At 36.7% G+C, this 12,930-nt stretch overlaps 1 protein-coding gene across 1 annotated transcript in view; it reads left to right on the top strand.

Annotated features, from left to right (window-relative positions):
- Positions 1-12,930, top strand: part of LOC150106158 (epithelial sodium channel subunit gamma-2-like) — a 109,410-nt gene that overhangs the window by 40,523 nt on the left and 55,957 nt on the right. Inside the window, exons 4-5 of the mRNA XM_090394634.1 lie at positions 2,718-2,894; positions 10,230-10,402. Coding sequence (XP_090250760.1) covers positions 2,718-2,894; positions 10,230-10,402 — 350 coding nt within the window. The remainder of the gene's footprint in view (positions 1-2,717; positions 2,895-10,229; positions 10,403-12,930) is intronic.

Here is a 12,930-nt window from a genome sequence, read left to right as displayed (position 1 = left end):
TTGTGTAAATTCCTCACTGTAATATGGTATCTATCACCTGGAGGGGGTGATAGATACCATATTACAGTGAGGAATTTTTAAAGAGATTATTAAAACAATCTGCTTCAATTGATACGAAACGGAATAATTAGAGCTATAACCACTAGTGACTTCGCACATTAACCAACGATCTCTTTGTCATTCATAATATTTTGCCACTACAGAAACTCTATCTCTATGGTTGTCTATTATATGTAAGAAAGAACATTACAATTTTTTCAGTATATAATGTAGACTATGGATTACGTTGTTGCGACGAGAACGTGCTAGTAGTACCTAAGGCAAACAGAGAAATGTTTCATAAATTCTTTGAATAACTAGCAACAAACAGCTACAATAAACTCCCAAATGAATTCAAATCTATAACATCAGATTATGCAGTAAGGAAACGATCGAGAATCTACCTCATGAGACTAAATAATAGTGCCAATGTATTTTGGAAGTATGGATTCAGAGATCACTATAACTTTCATATCATGTTCAATTATGACACTAATATATTGACAAGTATATTCCCATGTTTTATGAGTCCTCATAGATACAGTCACTGGACTTTGCCGTGACTGTATCGAGCTAATGTAATTCCCTAATAAGCAGTATGGCTATGGCCTTGTTTACACATAAATACATAAACTACTTAGTTTATCGTAAAATCACTACTTACTTTAAACATTTAAAAACTATGAAAACCATCTGAAATGCATTTTATTCTACTTGTATATATAAGAGAATATGTTTATTAACTATAACAAAATAAATAGCCAAAAAATAAATGTTAACCAACAGAAAATATGATACTATGATAATTGTACATTCAATTGTACAACTTGAATTGTATAATATAAATATATGTATACTTGATGAGAATAATAATAAACTTTACTGAAATAAAGAGCTAAAAAGCTTCACTTCGGCGTTGTAAAATTATTTAAATTAAGGGGATATTGGCTTACGCTTGGGCTCTCGGAACTTTTATAGTTTGCTATATTCGTCAAGAAACTCTTTGATTCCTATCTCAGATTTTCTTATTCGGCTTTGAAATAACGTGAGATATAATACCCCCTTAATTTAAATAAACTTTACTTAACTTAAAATAAAAAGAAAGTCAACACCCAGTTATTCCGTTTGTCTCTGGAAACAGCAGCCTTGACCTGCGATAGTCTTCATACAGAAGATGAGTATTTCAATTTCGCCCATGCGGAGTCAATTAATCATTCGATCTGCAACTACCTCTTCATCACTGCGAAAGCTGTAATATACAGCTTCTATCTTCGACACACAACACAACAGCTTCACAAAGAGAAGCGGCTTACCATCTCCTTCCATCCTTTAAACAATAGTTGAAAAGTCGGATCCTAAATGAGCATCATCACCACATGCAGAACAATCAATCAAGGTAATCCATAGAGATAGAGTTTCTGTAGTGGCGAGATCTTAGATTTTTTCCCACCAAAACTGGAATCCGCAGGAGTTGATCCTGGCCGAGCAGGGAGACTGTATCATAGTCCACCTTCCAACTTAGAATTGACATAATTTCCTTCCCCTTCCATAGAAAGGGGGGAAAGAAAGATATTTTTGTGCTTAACAGTGCGAATAATGATTACTTCTCACTTTCATGTAAATATGTAATATTGTCCTATAGAAACTGTTTTGTTCTTACAGGATACAGAATGAAGTCAAAATAACTGTTACGGCATGAAAAAATTAATTTATCTTATAACAACTTTATTCCTTTGTAATATACCTCAACAAATAAACTTTCTGCCTGACTGCAGAGAACCATAAGCGGTTAATCCTGTGCAGAAGATTGTTATTTTTATTTTAAAAATAAAAATCTGTCTGTCTATCTATCTATCTATGTCCTGCTCTGAAGGAAAAATTCTAAATTTGTCCTCGTTTAATGGATAACACTCGTGTAGTCAAAATTTCATTTTGACTACACGTCTGAAAACACAAACCTGTTCAATAAATGCTGAGCTGTTTGGTGGGTCGATTTTCCATATTTCTTCATTTCATCTGCATTCGGTAGATGGAAATTTGAATGCAATGTTTAGAAATTACATATTCAAGATGGATTTTCATCAGATTTATAGACAAAAGCTTTAAAGAAATTTTGAAAAGCAATGGCAACAAGAAATTTTGCAAATTATGAAATCACCTTGTAAAATTCCACGTCTGAAGCTAACATCTCCAAATCTTTCATTATTAATTGAAGTTGTTTTTCGTATATGATAATTTCGAATATTTCTAGCGTTTTGAATGATTTTAGAATCTTGTTACACTAATCTTCCTACAGAAACTGGTTTTTAAGCCTCAGAAATAAGCAACATGGCCTCAAGAACTCGCAATTGACAGATATAATGCACTGGAATCAAAATGTTACTTGCGTTAACAGTAATTCCAAACCATCATGACCACAGCTTGGTCTGAGTGATGAACAACGTGAGGTTTCAGAAGGAAAGAACCTTCTGTCACTGCCTTATTCTGGTTAATCCACTTTCTTTTTGAAACTCGCTAGTAATCAGTACAATGCTGCTTTCAGAAGACGTAATTAAATCATGTAGTTTATGATGTTTCTTTTATTCAATGCGCATTGAAATTTATTTTCTAATTATTGTCATTTCTGTGAGATGCTCTTCTCTTTAACCAACAATAATTTATCATTTTAATTATTTTAGCGAAACGTTTCTTAGGCTATGTGAACGTACGTATTCACTCAGATGAATATGAATTTAGCAATCCGAAGCGGGGAATTTATATCGATGTTTACTCTCCATATTCCTTAAAGGACGTCTCTGAAGGAACAACTTTCCTAGAGGTTGGAAGGACATACAACATCGAGATTGCAGCTGTGAGTTTAGTTAATTTATAAAAATAGTTCATTATTATTATTATTATTATTATTTATTATTATTATTCTTATTATTATTATTATTATTATTATTCTTATTATTATTATTATCTTTAGACTCTGGTGAAGCTGTATATAATAATCTTAAACTTGCATTTAACAAAATATACAACAAAGCATTAACAAAAATAAAAATACGCCCCCAAACGAAACAAAATCCATGGATAACAGACAACATACTAACAGACATACAAAGAAAAGATGCCCTATGGAAACAACTTAAGCAGTCACCGAACAATATCGCTTTAAAAGCTGAATACAAAAGAAAACGGAATCTCCTAACAACCCAGATTCGAACGGCAAAAAGAAACTATTACAGCAACAAATTAACAACAGCACAGAACGACATAAAGGAAACCTGGCACCTGATTAATGAAATGCCGGACAATATACACAGAACCACTGCCACAGAAACAATAAAACACAGCTTTGCCTGCGACCCCAAATCCCTCAAACAGTTGGCAAACAACTTTAATCAGCACTTCGTGAACTCTGTCCGAAAGCTACAAGAAACAACCTTTCCTCACACATACGAACATTCTCCACTAGGTCCACGAGCAACCCAGTCGATGTGGTTCCCCACAGTAACAAAAGAAGAACTATCACTGGCAATTCAACAAATTAATCCTAACAAAGGACCGGGGATAGACAGAATCAAACCAAAACACATCAAGAAACACTCAACCGACCTACTTCCAGTTATACAAAAACTGCTAAATAAAATCTTCGAAACGGGACACATACCTGAAACACTGAAGACTGCATTAATCACACCCATACACAAACAGGGAAAAAGAAACATAATAAGTAATTACAGACCTATCGCCACGCTGTCTGTAATCAACCAAATCATGGAGCGCATTGTACATCAGAAACTCTCCACATACGTTGAAAAATTTCAAATCATACCCAAAATACAATATGGCTTTCAAAAAAACAAAGGAACAGCATCACTCCTGGAAGATTTCACAGATCTAATAAATGCTGCATTGGATAAAAACAGAATAACATTAGTGGTATTCATTGACCTAACAAAAGCATTTGACACACTAACACATAAAACCTTGTTAACGAAACTTACCCATATCGGAATTGGAGGTCGTCTACTCCAGTGGTTTAAAGCATACACGAAAAACAGAAAGCACATCACACGTATAGGATCAGCACACAGCAAAGAGGTACATGTAACCTGTGGAGTACCGCAAGGAGCTGTCCTATCTCCCATTCTATTTAACATATACACACACGACATAAGCCAACTCCCCCTAAAAAGTAAAATCTTCCAGTATGCAGACGACACGGCCATAGTATCCATTCACAACACTGCAAAAATCGCTTACAAAAATATGCAACACGACATCAATCAAATCACTAACTGGTTAACCGAAAACGGCATATATATATAAACCCTGGAAAAACAAAGCTAATAATATTCAAAAACCCCCAAACCCTGCCCATAGAAACTAAATATCTCACTATCAAACATTCAAAAAGTGCAGAACCTAAATTCACAACCATCACACAGGTGAAAACAACACGCTATCTTGGACTTCACTTCGATGCTGATCAAAGTTGGAATTGCCATACAAACTACCTACATACCAAGCTTAGGATAATAGCAAGCAAACTATACAGATTAAAAGACATTGCCCGAACCCACATAAAAATACTAATCTATAAAGCATTATGTGAAAACATTTTAAGATATGCAATCACATCATACGCATTCTGCGCAGACTACAGACTTAACAGGCTACAATGGTTGCAAGATAAAATGATAAAACTGATATTCTGGGAACAACCCACTCTTATGCAGGAAGCATGGACAAAACACAAAATATTTAAGGTGAAACAATTACGCCACTACACAGTCATGTTAAAACACTACTACAGCCCACATATAGAGTAACCAGAACAACATATCAAATAACAAGACCACAGTCAACATACTACATAACATATAAGTACAACAATCAACACGGCAAAGTACCCGAAACTTCTACTTACCTGACATGATAAACAAGCTGCCATTCGACAACAGAAACCTAGGAACATACAGAGAGCTGAAACAGGCGCTATATAAATATTATAGCGAGAATGAAAATTAGAGCAATTCCTGTTTCTCTCTCCCCCACCACACATACACACACACACAAACCTACGACAACCCCCCTCTCAAAAAACTACCACTACAAGAACATAAAGAAACAAACGCACCATGTCTAAATCCAACCCTATTTTCACAAAAAAAAAAAAAAGTTAGACTGTAATAGCAGTCGAAGTCTTTCAAGCACGTACCAACAAACAGTAAAATCAACACCTGGCTTGTGACCAGTATAGGAACACAACCATGAAACCACCACCCTCTGTCATCTATTATCTTCCTCAGATAAGCTCTGCTAAGCTTCGAGGAAGAAAATTACTAACTTGCAAGTATCTGTTATACACACTTGTAATGCGTTATAAATATTACATACATATAATTACTACAGCAATTATGTATGCAATTCATCTGAGACATAAAAAAAAAAAAAAAAAATTCTGTATAATCCTTATTGTAAATACTGTAAATATTATTATTGTATGTAACTTATACTGAGACATTAAAATAAATAAAAATAAATAAAAATTATTATTATTATTATTATTATTATTATTATTATTATTATTTACATAATTGATACACAGTGAAAACAAGATATCATATAAATAAAAATTTGACTGGTGATTCAGAACAATTCAGATTTTACCCAAGAATCTAAGAATAGTCCGTCAGGTAGCGTCGTAAAATATGAACTGTTCCAAGTAATGCTGTTTTTTGTAGGTCATATGGGATCACTTCATTGATTTTTAATTGCTGTAAATATTTGTGGGGTGGGGGGGGGGGGGGGTGGGGGGGGGGGGGGGTGGGGGGGGGGGGGGGTGGGGGGGGGGGGGGGTGGGGGGGGGGGGGGGTGGGGGGGGGGGGGGGTGGGGGGGGGGGGGGGTGGGGGGGGGGGGGGGTGGGGGGGGGGGGGGGTGGGGGGGGGGGGGGGTGGGGGGGGGGGGGGGTGGGGGGGGGGGGGGGTGGGGGGGGGGGGGGGTGGGGGGGGGGGGGGGTGGGGGGGGGGGGGGGTGGGGGGGGGGGGGGGTGGGGGGGGGGGGGGGTGGGGGGGGGGGGGGGTGGGGGGGGGGGGGGGTGGGGGGGGGGGGGGGTGGGGGGGGGGGGGGGTGGGGGGGGGGGGGGGTGGGGGGGGGGGGGGGTGGGGGGGGGGGGGGGTGGGGGGGGGGGGGGGTGGGGGGGGGGGGGGGTGGGGGGGGGGGGGGGTGGGGGGGGGGGGGGGTGGGGGGGGGGGGGGGTGGGGGGGGGGGGGGGTGGGGGGGGGGGGGGGTGTTGAAAAGTATTCGGTAACAATATCTAATGTTACCGAAGATACATACAGCATATATAAGTAGTCAGTGTAACGCAATACATATTTTGTTCTTTTTCAGGACAAATGTTCTCTAAGTATACGAACTGATTCATTGTGTTCTTATTGAGTTATCTCTGAACAACAAACGTCGTTTCACCCAGTTTTTTCACTGCTACAATGGACGAATTAAAATTAAATCTGACAACTTTTAATTTAGATCTTAACTATAAAATGTCTTTCAATTTCATCTAGCAGGAGCGGAGTTGCTAATATCATTTGGAAACTTATTTACGAAAATGTTATAATAAAAGTGATCCAGTTGGAACTAAAACTGAATCGCTCAGACAACTACTTTTACAGACGTCTTCGACTTCTCCTAAATCAGAGAGTGATTGTTACAAACCAACTATCATACTTATTCTTGAATTCATTCACAATGTCAGCACTCACAACATCCAATGGCAATCCATTCTAATCACGCACCACCCTCTGAGAGTAAAATATAGCCCTCACACCCTACTTGTCCGATTTCATTCTCGGCTTCCAAGGATGCCCTCTCATCCTTTCCCCACCCTGAATAAATTGAAAAATTCCATCGATTAAAATCCTGTATGACCTTTTAAGATGTTTGTAAGTCTCAATCATATCAACCCACTTTCTCCTGTTTGCTAGTGTCTACAAATTCTTATTCTGTCTTCATAATCAGTATTCCACAATCCTGATATCATTTTTAACACTCTCTTTGTACTCTCTCCAATCAGGATCACAACGATAACCAGGAGACCAGACCTGAGCACAATAGTCCAAGTGAGGTCTTATCAAGGCCTTGTAAAGAGGCAAAATAACATCCTTATCTTTACATGTGAACGTTTGTTTCAGCATTGCAATTATTTTTTATTTGTATTTGCAATCATTGCCACATGGTCCCTAAACTTCAACTTCCTATCTATTAACATTCCAAGATCCCTAGCCTCATCAATTTATTCTAGTCTAATCTCACCAATATAATACGACATTGGATATATAATCATGTCGAAGTGAATTACTTTATATTTACTCACATTGAACTGACACCAATGTTCCCATGCTCAGAATTCCAGCGTATTTAAATCATTCTGCAAAGACTGCATATTTTTCAACGTAGAAAGGGCCAACGAAATACTTAGAATCTTGTGTAAATTCCTCACTGTAATATGGTATCTATCACCTGGAGGGGGTGATAGATACCATATTACAGTGAGGAATTTTTAAAGAGATTATTAAAACAATCTGCTTCAATTGATACGAAACGGAATAATTAGAGCTATAACCACTAGTGACTTCGCACATTAACCAACGATCTCTTTGTCATTCATAATATTTTGCCACTACAGAAACTCTATCTCTATGGTTGTCTATTATATGTAAGAAAGAACATTACAATTTTTTCAGTATATAATGTAGACTATGGATTACGTTGTTGCGACGAGAACGTGCTAGTAGTACCTAAGGCAAACAGAGAAATGTTTCATAAATTCTTTGAATAACTAGCAACAAACAGCTACAATAAACTCCCAAATGAATTCAAATCTATAACATCAGATTATGCAGTAAGGAAACGATCGAGAATCTACCTCATGAGACTAAATAATAGTGCCAATGTATTTTGGAAGTATGGATTCAGAGATCACTATAACTTTCATATCATGTTCAATTATGACACTAATATATTGACAAGTATATTCCCATGTTTTATGAGTCCTCATAGATACAGTCACTGGACTTTGCCGTGACTGTATCGAGCTAATGTAATTCCCTAATAAGCAGTATGGCTATGGCCTTGTTTACACATAAATACATAAACTACTTAGTTTATCGTAAAATCACTACTTACTTTAAACATTTAAAAACTATGAAAACCATCTGAAATGCATTTTATTCTACTTGTATATATAAGAGAATATGTTTATTAACTATAACAAAATAAATAGCCAAAAAATAAATGTTAACCAACAGAAAATATGATACTATGATAATTGTACATTCAATTGTACAACTTGAATTGTATAATATAAATATATGTATACTTGATGAGAATAATAATAAACTTTACTGAAATAAAGAGCTAAAAAGCTTCACTTCGGCGTTGTAAAATTATTTAAATTAAGGGGATATTGGCTTACGCTTGGGCTCTCGGAACTTTTATAGTTTGCTATATTCGTCAAGAAACTCTTTGATTCCTATCTCAGATTTTCTTATTCGGCTTTGAAATAACGTGAGATATAATACCCCCTTAATTTAAATAAACTTTACTTAACTTAAAATAAAAAGAAAGTCAACACCCAGTTATTCCGTTTGTCTCTGGAAACAGCAGCCTTGACCTGCGATAGTCTTCATACAGAAGATGAGTATTTCAATTTCGCCCATGCGGAGTCAATTAATCATTCGATCTGCAACTACCTCTTCATCACTGCGAAAGCTGTAATATACAGCTTCTATCTTCGACACACAACACAACAGCTTCACAAAGAGAAGCGGCTTACCATCTCCTTCCATCCTTTAAACAATAGTTGAAAAGTCGGATCCTAAATGAGCATCATCACCACATGCAGAACAATCAATCAAGGTAATCCATAGAGATAGAGTTTCTGTAGTGGCGAGATCTTAGATTTTTTCCCACCAAAACTGGAATCCGCAGGAGTTGATCCTGGCCGAGCAGGGAGACTGTATCATAGTCCACCTTCCAACTTAGAATTGACATAATTTCCTTCCCCTTCCATAGAAAGGGGGGAAAGAAAGATATTTTTGTGCTTAACAGTGCGAATAATGATTACTTCTCACTTTCATGTAAATATGTAATATTGTCCTATAGAAACTGTTTTGTTCTTACAGGATACAGAATGAAGTCAAAATAACTGTTACGGCATGAAAAAATTAATTTATCTTATAACAACTTTATTCCTTTGTAATATACCTCAACAAATAAACTTTCTGCCTGACTGCAGAGAACCATAAGCGGTTAATCCTGTGCAGAAGATTGTTATTTTTATTTTAAAAATAAAAATCTGTCTGTCTATCTATCTATCTATGTCCTGCTCTGAAGGAAAAATTCTAAATTTGTCCTCGTTTAATGGATAACACTCGTGTAGTCAAAATTTCATTTTGACTACACGTCTGAAAACACAAACCTGTTCAATAAATGCTGAGCTGTTTGGTGGGTCGATTTTCCATATTTCTTCATTTCATCTGCATTCGGTAGATGGAAATTTGAATGCAATGTTTAGAAATTACATATTCAAGATGGATTTTCATCAGATTTATAGACAAAAGCTTTAAAGAAATTTTGAAAAGCAATGGCAACAAGAAATTTTGCAAATTATGAAATCACCTTGTAAAATTCCACGTCTGAAGCTAACATCTCCAAATCTTTCATTATTAATTGAAGTTGTTTTTCGTATATGATAATTTCGAATATTTCTAGCGTTTTGAATGATTTTAGAATCTTGTTACACTAATCTTCCTACAGAAACTGGTTTTTAAGCCTCAGAAATAAGCAACATGGCCTCAAGAACTCGCAATTGACAGATATAATGCACTGGAATCAAAATGTTACTTGCGTTAACAGTAATTCCAAACCATCATGACCACAGCTTGGTCTGAGTGATGAACAACGTGAGGTTTCAGAAGGAAAGAACCTTCTGTCACTGCCTTATTCTGGTTAATCCACTTTCTTTTTGAAACTCGCTAGTAATCAGTACAATGCTGCTTTCAGAAGACGTAATTAAATCATGTAGTTTATGATGTTTCTTTTATTCAATGCGCATTGAAATTTATTTTCTAATTATTGTCATTTCTGTGAGATGCTCTTCTCTTTAACCAACAATAATTTATCATTTTAATTATTTTAGCGAAACGTTTCTTAGGCTATGTGAACGTACGTATTCACTCAGATGAATATGAATTTAGCAATCCGAAGCGGGGAATTTATATCGATGTTTACTCTCCATATTCCTTAAAGGACGTCTCTGAAGGAACAACTTTCCTAGAGGTTGGAAGGACATACAACATCGAGATTGCAGCTGTGAGTTTAGTTAATTTATAAAAATAGTTCATTATTATTATTATTATTATTATTTATTATTATTATTCTTATTATTATTATTATTATTATTATTATTCTTATTATTATTATTATCTTTAGACTCTGGTGAAGCTGTATATAATAATCTTAAACTTGCATTTAACAAAATATACAACAAAGCATTAACAAAAATAAAAATACGCCCCCAAACGAAACAAAATCCATGGATAACAGACAACATACTAACAGACATACAAAGAAAAGATGCCCTATGGAAACAACTTAAGCAGTCACCGAACAATATCGCTTTAAAAGCTGAATACAAAAGAAAACGGAATCTCCTAACAACCCAGATTCGAACGGCAAAAAGAAACTATTACAGCAACAAATTAACAACAGCACAGAACGACATAAAGGAAACCTGGCACCTGATTAATGAAATGCCGGACAATATACACAGAACCACTGCCACAGAAACAATAAAACACAGCTTTGCCTGCGACCCCAAATCCCTCAAACAGTTGGCAAACAACTTTAATCAGCACTTCGTGAACTCTGTCCGAAAGCTACAAGAAACAACCTTTCCTCACACATACGAACATTCTCCACTAGGTCCACGAGCAACCCAGTCGATGTGGTTCCCCACAGTAACAAAAGAAGAACTATCACTGGCAATTCAACAAATTAATCCTAACAAAGGACCGGGGATAGACAGAATCAAACCAAAACACATCAAGAAACACTCAACCGACCTACTTCCAGTTATACAAAAACTGCTAAATAAAATCTTCGAAACGGGACACATACCTGAAACACTGAAGACTGCATTAATCACACCCATACACAAACAGGGAAAAAGAAACATAATAAGTAATTACAGACCTATCGCCACGCTGTCTGTAATCAACCAAATCATGGAGCGCATTGTACATCAGAAACTCTCCACATACGTTGAAAAATTTCAAATCATACCCAAAATACAATATGGCTTTCAAAAAAACAAAGGAACAGCATCACTCCTGGAAGATTTCACAGATCTAATAAATGCTGCATTGGATAAAAACAGAATAACATTAGTGGTATTCATTGACCTAACAAAAGCATTTGACACACTAACACATAAAACCTTGTTAACGAAACTTACCCATATCGGAATTGGAGGTCGTCTACTCCAGTGGTTTAAAGCATACACGAAAAACAGAAAGCACATCACACGTATAGGATCAGCACACAGCAAAGAGGTACATGTAACCTGTGGAGTACCGCAAGGAGCTGTCCTATCTCCCATTCTATTTAACATATACACACACGACATAAGCCAACTCCCCCTAAAAAGTAAAATCTTCCAGTATGCAGACGACACGGCCATAGTATCCATTCACAACACTGCAAAAATCGCTTACAAAAATATGCAACACGACATCAATCAAATCACTAACTGGTTAACCGAAAACGGCATATATATATAAACCCTGGAAAAACAAAGCTAATAATATTCAAAAACCCCCAAACCCTGCCCATAGAAACTAAATATCTCACTATCAAACATTCAAAAAGTGCAGAACCTAAATTCACAACCATCACACAGGTGAAAACAACACGCTATCTTGGACTTCACTTCGATGCTGATCAAAGTTGGAATTGCCATACAAACTACCTACATACCAAGCTTAGGATAATAGCAAGCAAACTATACAGATTAAAAGACATTGCCCGAACCCACATAAAAATACTAATCTATAAAGCATTATGTGAAAACATTTTAAGATATGCAATCACATCATACGCATTCTGCGCAGACTACAGACTTAACAGGCTACAATGGTTGCAAGATAAAATGATAAAACTGATATTCTGGGAACAACCCACTCTTATGCAGGAAGCATGGACAAAACACAAAATATTTAAGGTGAAACAATTACGCCACTACACAGTCATGTTAAAACACTACTACAGCCCACATATAGAGTAACCAGAACAACATATCAAATAACAAGACCACAGTCAACATACTACATAACATATAAGTACAACAATCAACACGGCAAAGTACCCGAAACTTCTACTTACCTGACATGATAAACAAGCTGCCATTCGACAACAGAAACCTAGGAACATACAGAGAGCTGAAACAGGCGCTATATAAATATTATAGCGAGAATGAAAATTAGAGCAATTCCTGTTTCTCTCTCCCCCACCACACATACACACACACACAAACCTACGACAACCCCCCTCTCAAAAAACTACCACTACAAGAACATAAAGAAACAAACGCACCATGTCTAAATCCAACCCTATTTTCACAAAAAAAAAAAAAAGTTAGACTGTAATAGCAGTCGAAGTCTTTCAAGCACGTACCAACAAACAGTAAAATCAACACCTGGCTTGTGACCAGTATAGGAACACAACCATGAAACCACCACCCTCTGTCATCTATTATCTTCCTCAGATAAGCTCTGCTAAGCTTCGAGGAAGAAAATTACTAACTTGCAAGTATCTGTTATACACACTTGTAATGCGTTATA

This window comes from Typopeltis vanoorti, chromosome 6 (assembly GCF_054136105.1).
Source record: "Typopeltis vanoorti isolate ZY-2024b chromosome 6, IOZ_Tvanoo_1.0, whole genome shotgun sequence".
Classification (NCBI taxonomy): domain Eukaryota; kingdom Metazoa; phylum Arthropoda; class Arachnida; order Uropygi; family Thelyphonidae; genus Typopeltis; species Typopeltis vanoorti.
This window is presented reverse-complemented; position numbering and strand designations above follow the sequence as displayed.